The sequence below is a fragment of the Dermochelys coriacea genome, chromosome 4 (assembly GCF_009764565.3).
Source record: "Dermochelys coriacea isolate rDerCor1 chromosome 4, rDerCor1.pri.v4, whole genome shotgun sequence".
Taxonomy (NCBI): Eukaryota; Metazoa; Chordata; order Testudines; family Dermochelyidae; genus Dermochelys; species Dermochelys coriacea.
In genome coordinates this window covers 116,458,434-116,477,507 of record NC_050071.1, presented here as the reverse complement: position 1 = coordinate 116,477,507, position 19,074 = coordinate 116,458,434, and the positions used below count along the sequence as shown (strand labels likewise).

The 19,074-nt window shown below is 35.3% G+C and overlaps 1 protein-coding gene across 5 annotated transcripts in view; it reads right to left on the bottom strand.

The window, feature by feature from the left end:
* The window catches only part of RAB28 (RAB28, member RAS oncogene family), an 85,148-nt gene that overhangs the window by 56,424 nt on the left and 9,650 nt on the right, over nt 1–19,074 (bottom strand). For all 5 annotated transcript variants that reach the window (XM_038399397.2, XM_043514144.1, XM_043514146.1 and 2 more), the window contains exons 3-4: nt 14,136–14,224; nt 4,289–4,418 (exon numbers count right to left, since the gene is read on the bottom strand). In XM_038399397.2, coding sequence (XP_038255325.1) covers nt 4,289–4,418; nt 14,136–14,224 — 219 coding nt within the window. The remainder of the gene's footprint in view (nt 1–4,288; nt 4,419–14,135; nt 14,225–19,074) is intronic.

Sequence of the window (19,074 nt, the reverse complement as noted above, 5' to 3'; positions counted from 1 at the left end):
TTGATTCACTGTGGTCATGATTATGACTTTGGATGAGATCTCCACTTACACAGAACAAGAATACAATTGGCTGCTACAGAGAAGAGAGTACTTGTGGCACCTTAGAGACTAACAAATGTATTAGAGCATAAGCTTTCATGAGCTACAGCTTTTTTCCACCAAATGCATCCGATGAAGTGAGCTGCTCACGAAAGCTTATGCTCTAATACATTTGTTAGTCTCTAAGGTGCCACAAGTACTCCTTTTCTTTTTGCAAATACAGACTAACACGGCTGCTACTCTGAAACCAGAGAAGAGAGTGAAAACTATCTGAGACAAGTAATAAAAGTCATTGGAAGTAAGGATAACAAAGTACTAATAGACCTTGGTATAAGGAACTGGGGATGAAAGCCAATTGATACAAAAGTTTAACCTGCCTTTTCTGCCCATTCCAAAAGATATAGTTGTAGCTATGTCTGTTCCAGGATATTAGACACACAAGATGAGTGAGGGAATATTTTCTATTGGACCAACTTCTGTTGGAGAGAGAAAAATAAGCTTTTGAGTCACACAGAGCTCTCCTTCAGGTCTGGGAACGGTATTCAGAACCTCACAGCTAAATGCAAGATAGAACAGATTTGTTTAGCATAAGTAGTTAGCACATATTGTAAAGCTGTTTTTGTCTTTTATCATTTTCCTGTGAGAGTTCATATGAGAGCATAGTGCACTAAATGCCCCAATAGCAATTATCACTACACTCTCGAATGAACTCACACAGGAAAATGATGAGACACAAAAACACCCTATATAGGGTGACCATACATCCCATTTTGACCGAGACAGTCCCTTTTTTTTTTTAAGCCCTGTCCTGACCATCCCCACTTTTTTGCTAAAAATGGGCCTTTGTCCCATTTACACTTGCCAACTGATCAAGTCAAAAAACTGGGGTGCGAAGGAATGTCAGAAGGGGAGTGCAATGGCACCCTCGCACAGAGGGGGCAGGGCTTGGGCAGGAGGCAGGCAGGGTTTGGGTGAGCAGTGATGCCAGCCCCAGGCTTGCATGGGGAGAGTGGCGCAGGGCAGCCCCAGCCTCATGCAGGGAGGAGCAGGGGTGGGTGAGCAGCTTGGGCAGCCCTGCGTGGAGGGGTAAAGGCTCAGGCTGGCCCCATGTGTTGTCCCATTTTCCCTTTGGGAAATATGGTCACCCTAACCCTACATCACCTGTGGGGTGAACACTTCACAAAGCGATCACTCTATATCTGACCATCAGTCTTCATCCTCAAAGGAAATGTGTACAACACTTTCAAAAGACAGGCATGGAATTTACATTCATAATTCTGCTAGATACCAAAAATCATGGACACACTGGATTTATGGTTTATTACAACAATCTGTAATCCACTAACCCCCACTTTTGTCCTAAAACTGCAGAGATGTTAGTGGGCCACTCTACCTTGAATGGTCCCTTAGAATATGTGCTACCTACTTTTGCTAAACAATCTGTTCCATCCTGCATTTAGCTGTGAGGTTCTGAGTACTTTTCCCAAACCTGAAGAAGAGCTCTGTGTGACTCAAAAGCTCATCTCTCTCAGCAACAGAAGTTGGTCTAATAGAAGATATTACCTCACCCACCTTGTCATTCCAAAAGATGACTTTTACCAACATGTTCACTTCCAAATCATTTAGTAGTACAGCGAAAGCAGAATTTTTTAGAAAAAATAACTCTTTACTAATAAATATGCTAACTGTCTTCTTCTATGCCTAGCAAGTATCATAAGAAGATGCAGTACACAACTACATTAACGATCTACAATACTTGATAACTTGCACCATTTGAAACAGCATTTATTTGGAAAAGTTATTTTCAACTACCATAATGTATGCGTGTACGTAGTTCAAAGTGAAGGAGGGAAACGTAGACTTAAGATATCATCTCTTCTCCCTTCTTAAGATATTATTTAAATGAGAATTAATTTCCCCACTTCAGTTAAACACTTTCACAAGTAGAGTGACATCAAGAAAAGTTCCTATTCCTTCACAGGTGGTATCAATATGTGGAATAGTATGATAAATGGGAGTTTAAAGCAAAGTAACATTAAGATACTTATAAGGGACACCAGCATCTTTAAACATATGCCAAGACTTTAACCACGCATTTTTGAAAGTTAGGCTCTTAAGTCAATATTTAGTCACCTAAATAGCAGCCTGATTTTCAAAAGTACCGACTTGAATGGGAACTGCTGGGTACTCAGCATTTCTTGCAGTTTTCTAAAACGACATGCTGTAGCTCAAACATAAATTATGGTCTTGAGACAGAAATATTGGATGAGATTATTTACCCTGTGTTATGCAGGAGGTTAGACTAGATGATCATAATGCTCCCTTCGGGCCTTTAAATCTATGACTCTGTATGTTCCAAATAGGTCGCAGCTCCCAACACGTTATCCTATCATCATCTACTGACTGCAGAAGCTGAGCCATTCTAAATGGAATGCATTTATTTAGACGCAGTTGGCAGTCGTCAGTGGTGTTAGCTTTAACTCCTGTGATACACAGGCATCAAAACCATACTTCTCCTATGAGTACTGATCTTGTTATCTGCCTGCTCGTGTCACAACAGGAGCATGAATACAATAAAGTACTCAGGACATATTGAGATAGAATCCTTCTTTGATTTCCTCTTCCTGTTGTAAAGTTTGGAAAGGTAATTAATTTCTAAATGCTTCATTCTGGTCGCGCTTAAATAGCAATAAGGCACTTGGATATAAAATAATTACTAATCTATGTAGCATTCCTTGCTCCCTTCCTCTGGAGAGATGTCATACATCTAGAGATTTCCATAACAGCACTATACATTCTTTAGGATCTCAAGAAAGTTATATTTTTGCTTTATTTTCATATCCAGCTGGCCACAGAACAGATATAAATTAGAGAGTCTCCAAAACAGATAAGAGGTACCCCACTCCTTCAGCTCATATATTTATGAACTACAGGCCCTTTACTTGGTCAATGTCAGTCTGCTATTCAAAAATTCATACAGACCCATAAAACCAAATTCTACTTTGTTGTATTCAGTGAGTTCCACTAGTTTAATGAGGTTTCATGTGCATAATTAAGAAAATAATTTGACTCAAGTTATATAACAGAGATACAGTTCTCTCCTCTAACCGAAATTGAAAATCAGTGTCTGATTTTCTGTCTATGATGGTGTCACTCCAACAAAACAACATTACTTATGTGTATCCTCTTGTAAATACTTTACAAGCTTTGCACAACTCCAGATAGGAAGTCCAATTTCTAGGTAGAATATAAATCAATGAAAAATATTTTTCATTTGGATTTCAACAGAATCTGTATTATTGGCTCTGGTGAGCTATGGTACAACAGAGTCTATGTTATACTTTCAGAAGTGCTATTTATATATTGTAACTAAGTGTTGCTCTGTGTTCTTCCCAGAAAAACAAAAGCAGTCTTTCATAATGAACATCAGAAATAGTTTCAGCTTTGTGCTTGCAACTCTAGAGTTAACGGCTAGGAATTAACGTATCTCAACTTTACTTTCATTCGCTTGTAACAGTTTCAAAAAGTTATCTTTCTGGATGAAATGTATCAGGTTTGGTCTTGACATGAACATGAATTATTTGAGAAAGACACAAAAATGTGTTTTACCCTTTGTGTTATTTAAACAAATATATGTCCATTACTAAAGATTATTAGAACTTTTCCATTGCATGTTTTTTTTTATTTTTTAAACTGGGCATATCCTGCTCCTACTGAACTTAATGGTAAGAAGATTAAGAGAAGTGGGAGGAAGCCCTGTGATTTCTAATCAGGGAGTCTCTGAAGGACTGGTTAAAACCAGGAGAAAATTAGGATCCAGCTGGTATTTTTATGATTGGGAAATAATTTCTTAAGAAGGGTTTTTGATGATTAGGAGTAAGAAAAGAATCAAACTATGTTCTGATGATCAAAAAGGGGTTAAATACCAACAGAACTATGGAGAATAATCCACCTCTAAATTATAGATGGTATGCAAGAAAATAAAAATGCTTCAGAAAAAATCTCTCATTTTACGCTTAAAGCTTAATTCCATGCTTTTAAATTATGGAAGCAGATTATTTTATTAAACCAATTTCCACCTAGCAAAGAAAAATAGTCACTGTTACAATATAGAATTTAGGAAGACCTAACACATGAAACCTATTATGTTGTTCTATTGTAACTAAAGATGCGTCTTATGGTATTTCTCGATATTAAACAAACAGCCAAAGTACTTCTATTAACTAGTATTTATGAATTAATAACTTACTTTTATTGCCTACCAAGGCCACAAGTGGCTGAATTTCTGATTCTTCATTTGCTTTCTTTACCATATTATACCAGTCTTCTAAATTTTCAAAGCTCTGGTAATTGGTGATGTCATATACCAAAAGGATACCTGAGGAGAAAAGTATATTGAAACATTATACATTGACAAAAGTTATTCATTGCAATAAGTTACTATTAAATTCACATTAAGTTTATTTTTTAAAATTCTTCAAAAGCTGAGATGCCACTAATTGTAAATTTTTTATATTGTTATTATTATTATTATTATTGTAATCCAAACTGAACAGTTAGGATTCAAGCAACTCCACTAAATAAATATTTTATGAGGACAGACATATAGCAGTACACAGACTATTACTCAGATATTAATTGTATCACAGCTAGAGAAACACAATGGAAATTTAGCAAAGAAAAATAGCAAACAGTATGTCACGGTTCGACATTTACATTTCTTTTAAAAACCTCAAAAGCTTTTCAAAATGAAAGTTAATATTGATTTAGTTGGGGATTGGTCCTGCTTTGAGCAGGAGGTTGGACTAGATGACCTCCTGAGGTCCCTTCCAACCCTGATATTCTATGATGGTAAAAACTAAGTTGTAAAAGGGCTGCTACTTATCTAGTTTTCACCATAGGTTTCCAGCTTTGATTTTTTTTTTTTAATTGTGAATCACATATTTCTTATTGCCTGCCTGCTGCTTCTATTCTCCCAGCTGGGGAAAAAGCCAGCTCCAGTCCTTTACTCTTGTAGAAGACAAAGTATTGGCAGGCTTTTAACAAATCTCTAAGGGCCTGATCAAAAGCTCATCATACGTCAATGGAGAGACTCGCATTGACTTAAATGGAAGTTAGGTCATGTCCTAAGTGAGAAATACTCAAAAAAGACAGATATTAATCAGGTGTCCCATAAAGTCCATTATTTTGTCACGAAAGTCCATTGACATCCCTAACTTCCCTGCAGTCTTTAGCCTACCTCTTCTCATCTTTTTTCCTCCACGGATTCAATGGTCAGCTCTCACCTTCATTCTCTTCTCAATTATTCAACCCTTTGTCCTTCTCTCCCATTGTTCCAGCCAATTCAATATCCCATAGCCCAGGCTCACATCCAGAATCTGCTTCTGCTGATCCTGTTCCCATCCTTCTATATACCTATATATAAAGAAAATCACAAAGACAACGTAGCTTTCTTCCACTGCAAATCCATCCTTTTCTCCTTATGTTAACAACAACTTCCTTGCAGAACAGCTTTACTATTCCTTCAGAAGCCCTGCTTATAACCTACAACAACTTTGATTCCTCCCTCTCCGTAAAGTATTATCAGCTTCTTCAAGGAGATGGACAAGAACTAGCATGACCTCCCTTTCACCCTCTTCCCCACGAAACACGCTTTCCTCTTTTATCTCACTCACTGAATCTAATGTCTTGCACCAACTGTTCCCTTCCAACTTTTCCATCACCTGCCCCTTGACTCCATTGCTCCCAGTTACTGATCTCCTTACTCCTACTCTACCCATCCTTCCGAAATATTTCAACCTGGAAATATGCAGGAGGGAAGTAGCAGTTATATAGTAAAGTTACTTTCTTAACACTGAACATCAGTTATACAGTAGGAATTGGGGGGGGAGGGGTAAGGGGTACAAAGAGACTGGGATTGGGACAAGCCGTGCCCTCGAGCAAGCATGCTCATGAACAGGTCAATCAAGGTAACAGTTGACTGTGAGGACTGAAAGTGTTCACATGGAAACTCAAAATAAAGATCATTGTGAACTGGAGATGCGCCATTAAATACCAAGGAGAACGTAATAGATGCATACTGCCTACTAACCAAGTGGCTATTCTATACAAATGGATTTTTGAGCAATTTGTGGCTGTTATAAAAAGAGTGGCAGAAAATAAAGGAGGATGGTAAGATCTTGAAATGAAAAGATAGACCCCCTTGGCAAAGCCCCACCTTCATTCCATCTTGATTTGGGCAATAAGGCAACACCTCAGTGAGGGCAGAAAGCTTAACACAATTTATCATAGCTACCTGACAGTTGGGATGCCAAAAAACTGCACTGTATCCAAATTTTTGTTTTACTAGTGTAGGCTTTGTTGTGAGCAAGACACAGTGTTGTGCCATGTCTAATGGGAATGGAAAAAGGGTAGGAGTTGTTTAGGTAAGGAGAATAGGAGTGAGGCTGGTGGAAAATAGAAAATGAGGAGGAGCATGTGGCATGCTCCTTCCAGCTCCAGTACTGCCACCTTCCCCATTTAGTAGAAAAGCATGACAGTCCATATCTCAGATAGCTGCAGAGTTCAGAAGATACTTGGGCGACAGCAGCATGTTAAATAAAATTAATGCAGAGTAACATATTTAAAATGTTTATATCTATCATGATGGGTGGGCTGGCTGTCTCCTGTATCTCTTCAGACCACCACTATGCCGCTGCAGGACTTAAAGGCAAGCATAGCCCCTGCTCCTCCTTAGGAGAAAAGGAATCCCACCACAGAGGTTTCATGGAAGATACTCTTGAAATGAGTTTTAGCAACTGTAGCTCTCCAGTGTCCTTACTATCACCTTCCAGGCCATCTCCAACATTGCCTTAAAAAATGATGTACTTTCCTCAATCATTCTCTGTCTTTGAATCCTCTCACTGATTGTCCCACACAACAAGTTTAAACTCTTGATACTTGCTCCTAAGGTCCTGCACAATTCTGCCATGGCCGGCCTGCCTGTCTGCCTGCCCATGCACGCACACATACACACCTCTAACAATACCAACCTCTCCCTGCTGTTTCTCTTTCTCCCACACCAATGTCTAGACTTTTTTCCAGGTTACCCCTTATGCATGAACTGGGAGATTACTATCAGTATATCCGGTCCCCCACCCTCTTCTTAATTAAACAGAAGCAAACGCTAATGTCTGAACTCATGGAAATTATATAGGATTGACAGTGTTTACTACTCTCTCCTTTCATCTCTTGGGGCTTACTTTGATTGCAACCCAGGATATCCACAAATTGATGTCCAGTATTTGAAGACAGCATTGGGCCTGTTTCCACAATGGGTTACCCAGGTTTTATATCAGTGTAACTCTATTATTTGAGATGTGGGCTGGCAGGGATGCAATAGAAGACAAGGACAGACTGATTTTATGGCCTTTACACTAAATACTAATCTGTAATCTTATTTTTTGCCCCAACAAAAAGATAATGTATAATACTCTACCAATGACTTATTCTGAACTTTACAATTACGGAGGTGCTGGTCACTTCATATTTAAGATTTAGTTCGGTTTTCTACTGAAAGCAGAGATTCAACCCTCATTTTCTCTGAAAAAATACAGTGTATCCTCCCCAAACTTACAATACTTTAAGTACAGAGAGAACAGATATAAAATTCAATCATTGCTATTTCCCCACATGAAATACACTTAGAAAGGAGGCATTTTTAAAGGATAAAAAATTAGAAAGAAAAACAATTAAAATTAGCCTGGTAACAGAGAAGTAGCACATTGCCCCACCATGAGAAAGCAAAATGTTTGAGAACTGACAGAGGATACCACGATGTGAACAGTATGTTAATTCTCTAGTCTCCGGCACATATTCCCTGCTTGCATAACAACATTCTGGCAATGGAGACATTATGCCTACCTTACTGTACATGTGAGTGCTTTTTGTTTCTGAATTGTAGAATATTTGCAAAAATAGTCCACTGGAAGCTGAGTGTACTGCAGAAATGATTTGCTGGTCTCTAGAGAAGGTATGGTCCGCACTACTCTTATTCTGTTAACAAGCTGATTTATGAAGTAGCATATGCCAACTCTGAAGGATACTTTACACTAGAGATATGGATAGGGGCTGCAACTATACAGCTCAGAGTTGGGAGTTGGTCTAAAACATATTTACAGCATAAAAATGATAGAAGTGCAATTCTCAATGTTTCATAACAGTATTAAATGGAATTATACATAATTTGACACTAGAAAAAACATTTAAGAAGTTTCAATATTTACAACAGTAGTATATTAAAAAGATTAAAGAAAATGCTAATCCAATAATTTTATAGTTTAAATATTTTTATTATCAATGCTTATCAAGTTATAGCCCTATCCAAATGATAGATATGATTATGAAAGAGCTGATTAAATTTTAATTTAAGATTAAATTAAATGTAATGCTCATGAAAAACCTCAGATTAAAAGTAATAGACACTGAAATCTTCTAGCCACAGAACAGACGTAGCTCAATAAGTGGCATCTTCCCCCTACAAACATGCAGAGAGCACCCATGCTTAAAGGTAAGGTAGTTCACTGTCTATGCCTATTAATCATCAGCTTCTCTGAAGAGACTACAAAAAGGTTGCCAAGACTGACAAATCTGTGATGTGGCCACATTCTCACTAGGGACTAGATGCAAACTACATAGCTCACAAAAGTACAAAAAGGAGCCAATCTACTTGCATCTTCTTTTGTAAATCTCTTAATAAGTTTTCCCATTGTTAACATAGGTACATAAAAGTTCCCTATACTGATAATGTATTAATGTATTATTGTGATAATTAAACAAAAATTAAGTTAGCTTTTAACCAACTCTGGCTGTTTAAATAATATTTACTTAGCACCTTTCATTCAGAAAGATCCCAAAGCTCTTTACTGTCTGCTAGAATCATTTCAGCCACCACGAAATTTAGTCAGCTCTGGGGTGGAATGCAGCAACCACATCATTCTGGGCTAGCAACACTAAAACAACAACAGTTTTAGGAGGGGAAGTAAATTACTAACTTCTTCATCTGAAAGTACATAGAAAATTAGGTAGATACATTGGAAATAGATTGAGACACCAAGGTTAATACCACTCCGATTGCAAAACGTGACATAGGAAGCCCGGAGCTCTGTTCTATGCCTCAGCCACAAGATGGCATCTCTAACAGTACCATAACCCAAAGCTACATCCTGAAGAGTTGATTCTATTCTGAATGAGAAAGAAGGAAGCCACTAAAGCCAATTTCTGCAGCACCTGAAGTTTCTTTGAATACCCCCTCATCCAAATACTAAGCACACCCAACAGTCTGATTATGTCATCTGACCAGATCACGGACTAAGATGATATAGGTACAGGATATATTGTTTACAATGACTTGTACAGAATCTGTATCTACCATAGGCCCCAACCCAGGAAAATGATGCATATGGGTAGATCTCTGCACCCACGTGGAGTCCATTTGACTTGCACAGGCATAGCATACATAGCATTCACATACAAAAAGTTGCAGAATCAGAGCTTTACATGGTTAAGTTCCTTGGAGTAGGGGGCAAGTCTTCTTTTTTGCAGGCAAAGCAACAAGAAAACTACCAGTACTTAATAATTAGTTCTATGGAAATGACACATGACATTATCTGCCTTAAGAACTGAAATTATTGCCTTTTGCACACTTAATAGAACCTTAATGAAATTTTCTGGATAGATATTTATACAGTCAGTATTTGGTTGCTTCGGTCATACATTCATTTCACAGCTCACAAGGCATTAAGGGCCCGATTTAAAAATGGTATTTAGGCATGTAAAGATACATATAGGCACCTAGTGAGATTTACAAGGCACCTATCTGCATCTTTACGTGCCTAATTATACCTTTGTAAATCTGATGATCTGGGAATTATGAACTCACACGTAAAAGTGATTGGATGTGAAGGGGCTGACTTTTGAGGAAAGATTAAAAGAACTAATGGCAACATTTTGAAAACCACATTGATGATTTAGGCACTTAAGTTACTTCTTCAAAAATAATTTTGGTACTTTGGAGACAAAATCCCATTGACTTTCAATGGGAATTAGGTGTCTAACCTGCTTACATGCTTCTGTAAATCCTATTAGACACCCATCTGCATTGTTAGGCATTTAAATACTTTTGTTAATCTGCCTCTCGTAAATGGAGACTGGAGCAGTGGCATATTTCAAGACACTAAGTAGGTAGGTAATAATTCCTTATGAATTTTTTTACTTCAAGAATATCATCATATATTTTGTCTTAATTAAATATCTAGTTTTGGCTTATTATAATGATCAAATACATTATTCAATGATGGAATCATTTTATCTATGAAATAAAAGATCCAGGGCTGAAACCTTACCTTAATATTCAGTATGCATTATATTTTCACATTACTTAATTCCAAGATATACACATGGGTCCAACAAACAAAGCAACTGATCATGATGCAGTATTTCTATTTGCACTTTTTAAAGTTAGACTTTAGCATATCTTGTAGCCGGTTATCAAAGTACAAACACCTCTTTAGGCAAAAACAAATCAAGTCAGAGTGCAAATGGATTCTCCCATTTCATCCCTCTGAACAACCTGATTGTATCTCTAAAGAGCAATTAGTTTTAGGTCTGAATTAAGCTGACTTCTTATTGTCGTTGGTGACAAGGTGAGTAACACCAGCAATTTCAACTGCCTGCTGTGTTACGGAATGCAGGTGGATGCAGCTATATGCTCTGCCTATCTACTCCCTTTCTTTATACTTCACTATATTGCCTGCTCCCAAGAATTTTGTTATACATAGACTAGGATTCTTCCCTTCAAATTCCACATGGTGCCCTATTTCAATCTCCCCCTTTTTCGTTTCCACTAAACTTTCAGATTCCCTACACTGAAGCAACTTTCAGCCTGGAAGAGAACAGACTACAGCTTCTTCCAGAACTATCCATGCTGTTTCATCTGTTCTTCATGGAGGCTGCTGGGAAGCTAATGCTAAGAAAGTGTTCAGACCAGCCCTGGGAGGACAGACATCTTGGCATAACACTTTCTAATAAATTAATGTCAGTTTCTCTCTCCTTAATTCTAGTAAGTTGCAATTAGTGTAGTTTATCAATCAAATAAAAGTAGCTTTTGCAGCTCTTAGTTATTTTAATGGAAATGTTACCAGATCACTCAATACTGCTAAATTACAGATTACTATGATTTAAAAGAACACAATCAGCTTTATAAAATCACCCTTTGGTCTGAATTTTTTGGATCTACTATTGCTACAAGAAACTCCTAAAATCATCAGTGAAAGTAATAAAAGAAAAAGTATGTGTGTTCATTGGGAACACTGTGAATAGTTCGTTTCCTTGTTTCACTGCATTCATTTTCATCTGTTGCTTTCACAGGACAGAGAAAATCTTTTTTTTTTTTTTTTTTTTTAAATAAGTTAAGTGTGGTTGTAAAACCACAGACATTACCAGGGTGACTCAGGGTCAGGTGTAATACTTAAAACTACTTGCCTTTTTTAGAAATTGACGAAATTTTAAGTCGACAAGGAGGTCAGATTTTTTACCCTATCAATTTGCAAATCTTAGAGTCATTTTAATTAGCAGCCCCTGCTCTATATTTATTAGTGTGATGCCAAGCCTCCACTCTTGTCTAAGTCCTAGAGCCATATTCTTCCCTTTATTGTGAGAAGTAGAGACCAGAAAATAGAAGTAAAAAGAAAAAATACATGAAAACATTACATTTTATCATATACATTGTCTATTGTTCCTATTGCAACTGCCAAAAATAAAAGAATGTAGTACTTAGTTTGATGTTACTAAGCCAAAAATAAAATTATGTGCTAGGGCTATCGATTAATTGCCGTTAACTCACTTGATTAACTCAAAAAATCATGATTAATCACAGTTTTCATCGCACTGTTAAACAATAGAATACCAATTGAAATTCAATATTTTTTGTTTTTCTACATTTTAAAATGTATTGATTTCAATTACAACGCAGTATACAAAGTTGACAGTGCTCACTTTATATTATTTTTATTACAAATATTTGCACTATAAAAATGGCAAACAGAAGAAATAGTATTTTTCAATTCACCTCATACAAATACTGTAGTGCATCAATCTCTTTATCATGTAAGTGCAACTTACAAACGTAGATTTTTTTTTGTTGCATAACTGCACTCAAAAACAAAACAATGCAAAACTTTAGAACCTACAAGTCCACTCAGACCTACTTCTTGTTCAGCCAACTGCTAAGACAAACAAGTTTGTTTACATTTACAGGAGATAATGCTGGCAGCTTCTTATTCACAATGTCACCTGAAAGCGAGAAAAGGCATTCACATGGCACTTTTGTAGCTGGCATTGCAAGCTATTTACGTGCCTGTTATGCTAAAACAGACGTATGCCCCTTCATGCTTCAGCCACCATTCCAGAGGACATGCTTCCATGCTGATGATGCCCATTAAAAAAAAATGCATTAATTAAATTTGTGACTGAACTCCTTGGGGGAGAACTGTGTCTCTTACCCTGTTTTACCTGCATTCTGCCATATATTTCATGTTATAGCAGTCTCGGATGATGACCCAGCACGTTGTTCATTTTACGAACACTTTCACTGCAGGTTTGACAACACACAAAGAAGGTACCAATGTGAGATTTCTAAAGATAGCTACATCACTCAACCCAAGAATTAAGAATCTGAAGTGTCTTCCAAAAGCTGAGAGGGACGAAGTGTAAAGCATGCTTTCAGAAGTCTTAAAAAGAGCAACATTCCAACGTGAAAACTGAAGAACCTGAACCACCAAAAAAGAAAATCAATCTTTCTGCTAGTGTCATCTGACTCAGATGATAAAAAATGAGCATGCATCAGTCCGTACTGCTTTGGATGGTTATCGAGCAGAACTCATTATCATCAGCATGGACACGTCCTCTGGAACGGTGGTTGAAGCATGAAGGGACATATGAATCTTTAGTGCATCTGGCACATAAATATCTTGAAACGCTGGTTACAACAGTGCCATGCAAATGCCTGTTCTCACTTTCTGGTGATATTGTAAACAAGAAGGGGGGAGCATTATCTCCAGCAAATGTAAACAAACTTGTTTGTCTGAGCGATTGGCTGAACAAGAAGTAGGACTGAGTGGACTTGTAGGCGCTAAAGTTTTATTGTTTTATTTTTGAATGCAGTTATTTTTTGTACATAATTCTACTTTTGTAAGTTCAACTTTCAAGATAAAGAGATTGCACTACAGTACTTTTATTAGGTGAATTGAAATATACTATTTCTTTTGTTTTTTACAGTGCAAATACTTTTAATCAAAAATAAATATAAAGTGAGCACTGTACACTTTGTATTCTGTTGAAATCAATATATTTGAAAATGTAAAAAATATCCAAAACTATTTTAAAAAATGGTATTCTATTATTGTTTAACAGTGTGATTAATCGCCATTATTTTTTTTAATCGCTTGACAGCCCTATTATGTGCACATCATTCCAAAACTGCATCTCATAAATCTACATGTTGTTGCAATATTTTAATTTAGTCTTAGCATTCACTTAAAGTTGTTTCATAAGCTTTTGGGGCAAAAATTAATTTTCACTTTATGCAAGTTCTGCAAAAAATATTTAGCTACCTGGTTGCCTCCTTTTGTTTTCCCTCTTATAACCCCACTTTTTTGTATGAGCTTAATGGTGTAGGATTGCTCTTAATTTCCTCCTTCTACTTTTTTCCCCTCAGGGGGCATCTGCTCTCAAAGTAGCCAGTATATCTACCATTACCATGAGGATATCCAAACAGCCTTTACTGTTTACTGTGATTGCTTTTCTCAACCCCAGCCACAATGCATGGAAACATACATCTGTTTTTTGAGAGTTGTTAGGGATCTGCAAACTAGCACCTTTGCTGCTTTTTTTAAAGCCATCGCAAACGTCACTATATCCAAAAATAAAACTTGCACATAAATCAATGCTAAAATAAATTTTAAATTAAGCAGATGTTTAATTTTGTGCCTAAAAATGTTTCCTGAAAGAATATCATTATGAAAGCAAAGTTGATAACTTTTGTTTTGTTTTTACTGTACCTGGGCTCCATAGATATATTTATCCAACATCTTGCCGCCTATTGTTTGCCCCCCTATATCCCACACTTGAAGAGTAACATTCAAGTTTCCTGAAAAAGAAAAATATAAAGAAGATGATTTCTTTGAAGATACTGATATGATGAAGTTAGATGCAACTAAATTCCAAATGTAACATTAAAGCAGTTGATACAATTCCAACATATTTGTAAATATTTTTTACAAATATTTTCTTGTACACCTAATAAATGTTTGGTCAAAATACGGAGATGAACAAATCAACTGGGGAAAAAAGTTAATTCCTATTAAATTATACTCATTAAGATCCAGTAAAAATATAGCTAGATATGAACCACATCTCACTGTAAGTGTTCTATGGAGGAAAAGAACTAGAATAGTATAAGGTTCAATTTTCCTAAGTTGAAGTTTAATAATGTATTTCAGAGAAGCAATCGGAAAAGAAGCTTAACAAAACAAATCTTTATACCACAATAGTTGCATTGTCCTTTATTTCTAGTAATATCAACCTAACCACATATTTTATCTCCAGTGCGCCTGTTCAACTGTCTTAAAAACGTTTAAAACTAGAATACATGCACAGAGTAACTATTTTGGTAGAGCTGTTCTTAATATTACTGTACAGTTAGGTGATTATAATGGAAATGCTAACACAACCCTATTTTCAGGATACAAAATCCTTCATCCTCTGCCCTCCCTCCTCCAAAGAGGCACTCAGCCATAAACCTGACTTGGCTTACAAATTCTCAGCCTCTAAATTAATTTTTTTTTTTTTAAAACCAATGAATAGACCATCCCTTTTTGGTACACAACTCAAAGTAGCTTTAAATTCAGTTTTGAAGATCATATTCTATACTGTAGATAATGGTTTGTGTTTGTTCTATACACAACCAGAAATATCAAAATGAATGATACGCTAAGAGGTTAAAAAAAAAAAAAAATCATCTACAGTCCATGCAGACTTGTCAAATTAATCATTCACATAGTTGTTAAAGTCCATTGCACCCAAAGAACTCAATGGTTCACTGAGCCATTTTTAGATGTAATGAAACAGATGAATTTTATGAGCAAACAATCCAAATTAGCACATAAAATACATACACACACAGATCTATGCCAACCTGTAACACACACAGAGTGCAAAACTTGACTGTCATCTTTGATGCTCAGATACCTTCTACAGTACAAAACTGATTGTCAGGAAGCATCAGACTCTAGTACAGTAAAGTTCAATACAAATTTTCATCAATCTAACTACAATGCATACATTAATAATACTTTGTATGTATAAAAAACTATAACTTGCAATTAATTTTTATTTCTAGACAAAAATGCAATAAAGTGACACATTCCACATATGTCATAAAATTTAAGTCCAACATTTCTTAACTCATACCAATAGTGTGGTATGTAATGGGGGAGGAAAAAGCAAATGCTATTGGTTACAGAGAGTTTTAGCCTTAAATTGGATATTTATTATTATATTACAAACTTTATGTTCTTGAGCAAAATGTTATCTATTCACCCATAAAGAACACAGTATTTACATGAAGAACTTTCATTAGCATTAAATGAGTTACACAAGTGAATATCCCACTTATTGATGAAAATTTACTCTACTGCTTTGTGACAGTAGACAGTAAATTACATGGATATACTGGATACATGGATATACTACGCTTTGGCTACAAAATGTAACAATTACATTTTTATAACACATTTTGTTTTACTTTGGTTAAGTGTTCAGACTTTTTAGCCAAATCTTTTAAAATTGGTACATATGTCTCAGATGTATGTGAATATTTCATGTACTTACTAAAAGATTCAATCGATTCAGAATACTAAAAACAAGCTTTACTTATCAATGTGTTTTTAAATTTATGAAATCCCCTTCTTAAACACAAAGAATATTTATGGAAACAGTATATTTATGTTCAATATTCAAAATTAACCTTTCACCTGTAATAAGAAACATATCTGTTTTCATAAGGCATTGACAAATTATAAAATGATGCTTTTAAAACTTAGAACATAAATCTATAGTGACTACAGATAACATAGGAATAAGTCTTTCATAACACATATTTGGCATGAACAAACTGGTGAATCAGCACTAGGAAGCAACTATGCTTCTTCAGTGGGTAACCAACCTAAACACACCCAAAAGCCCACCAAACAAGTCATTCTGTAGTATCCTATATCTAACTTCATTGTATTCGTTCTATTGCCAATTTACCATTTCATTCATGCTAGATATATGGAATAAATATTAGAAATAGTGTAACTTTTAAAAGAAGGAAATTTTAGAATCATAATTGTGTATGTTAAAATGTTTCCAAATTGATTACTATCCAACGTTGGAGACAAATACAAGTTATTGGGCTCAATATAGGGGTAACTGGATGATCTTCTCTGGCCTGTGTTACACAGGAGATCAGACTAGATGATCTAGGTCTCTTATAGTCTTAAAAACTTATGAAGTTTTTCCCTTCTATTAATATTATAGAAAATAAAATCTTGTTTGTCTAAATAAAGCTTCATTGCTTCATTCATATTAAAGGTGACTTCTGTCTTAAATTAAACTAGAGCAGTTACTGAAATTCATATTGATTATCTAGAGTGATAAATTAGTATTAACCCTATACCGCTTCATATGTTTTTTGCAAGATTATTCCATGTTGTGTAGTATCTATTTTGTGGTCAACTTTTTAGGATAGCTATGACAGTAGAAAAAATCTGAACAATATGACTATTTAAAATTCAAATTCAGATATGGTAACATTAAATTTTACTTTTGGCAAAACGTATTATCTACTGACCAATTTAAAGGAAGTGTATATTAACTCATGATGGCAATAACAAAAAGTTAACTATACATGAGGAAAAATGTCAACAGTTTGCTTTTTACAGCTATAGTATCCTTTCTCTAAGCACCAAATGAATGTACCAGTAAACAATTAAAGCTAAAGAATTCCAGAAAAATTGCATAGAGTCCATTGATGACAAACAAGAAAATTCAAGTGGAGTTTTTTTTGTTTGTTTATTCATTTATTTGTTTTACACACACTTTGTAGAAAATGGCATGCAAAAAAATGAGTAAATGAGAACATATAGGTATATAGATTGCTTTCGGTCTGAACTGAAGCCACTAAGAGGATTCAACAGTGACCTTTGTAAAAGTATGCTTGGTGCATTGGTTAACCTTACTTAAAGTGCTGCACAGTCAAGATGAAACTAAAAAAACACAAGTCTGCCTACTTCTTGTACTGAAGACTTAAAAAATGATTTTCACAGTAGAACCCTGTTTAGTGAACTGTACCCACAACCTCCCTGCAAGTATTTTGACTATGGCTCTTAAGAAGCTCTATCAGCAGAACCTCTGGCTAACAGATACACTATTTAAAGCCATAAAATCTGTAGAGTGATTGCATCCAGACTTTACAGAATATTGGATCGTGAAATATACTGAAATGGATCGGTATTTGGAAAATAATTACCTGGAAAAAATTTAATGGAGAGAATTTGAGTAGCTGAACACTAAAAATCAAATTGTTCACAATTACACAGTCAAAAATATTTGCAACGTGTATTAAGTTGTTATTTTATTTGAATCAATTGGTAAAATGTTATTCCACTTCTTACTGTAAAATTATATCAGTTACTAAAAAAATTGAAAAGTGTAAGACTATACTGGATAAACACAACATTCCAAACCAACATTTCATTTTTATCTACTAAGTTACTATTTGTTTTTTAAATAAATCTTAATATATTTTATGGGGATGGAATAATACATTTCTGTTTGGTTTTAAAACTATCATTTCAATTTTCAAAAATCTGCTTACATTTAAAATCAACACATAAATTAGTGCTATTCCGAAGTCAGTTATCTACCACCTGTCCTACTAAAGGATGCAAACTAGTGCATGTTTTTCTACTGATATTTGCATACTTTTGTCTAGTTATATGAATTCACCTTTAAAGAAATGTTAATAACTTTGAATAAGCAAAACTAATAGTCGCAATCAATAAATTAAAAGAATCCATTTACTGAGGAAGTGCATTTCATAGTTACTTTTTAAACTTTAAAACCTTCCCCCCCCCCAAAATCTGACTTTTCCATAAAAATTTATCCCTCTAGAGACAGAGGGACACAGTGAGAAACCAAGGGAAAAATGCATCTTTCCTGAAATAAGATGTATTTCTATTTTACAAACACAGAAATAAGAAAATATACATGGGCAGTCACTATTCTATATGGGGTGTGATTTACACCTATACTCTTATTTTGAAACAATAATTATGGAACAAAAACTATTATGAAGGGGGACAAAAGTATTATACTTCTCCAAGTTTTCCACCCAAAAGGAATATTTAGAAACCCAATAATGTACGAATAGCTTCTGTATGTTTAACCGCTGGAAAAAACCTTGCAAAAGTACAAGTTCTCAGCATACATGCTGCATGATTTGTGTACACATTCCATTTACAAGTGCTGCTGTAAGTATTCTGCATACTTTTATTTCTAGAAGAGCAGGCAGGACAATAAAAAATTACTCTATCCATTTTATACAGAAATAAGCACACACAGTTGGAATTTGCGTCAAGTCATACACAAAAGAGTACAGTGGAATAACTAATAAAATAATCTTGAAGAACAGAATCCTTTTACGTACTCCTGCATTCTATATCACTTGGGGGGGAAATTAACATAACATTTAAAAATTATTGGCAATATAGTTTTAACAAAATAAAGTTCAGAACAGTGAATGTTTTCATGGAAGATTGCAGATTTCTTTTCTAGTTTGCTACTTGTATGTTACCAAAATAAAGACAGAATTTGCATCAACTTTATCATACCTGACTGCAACTTAATACTTAAAAGTGCTTTTTCCAGCTTTCATTTATTAAGCTCACCAGGGTA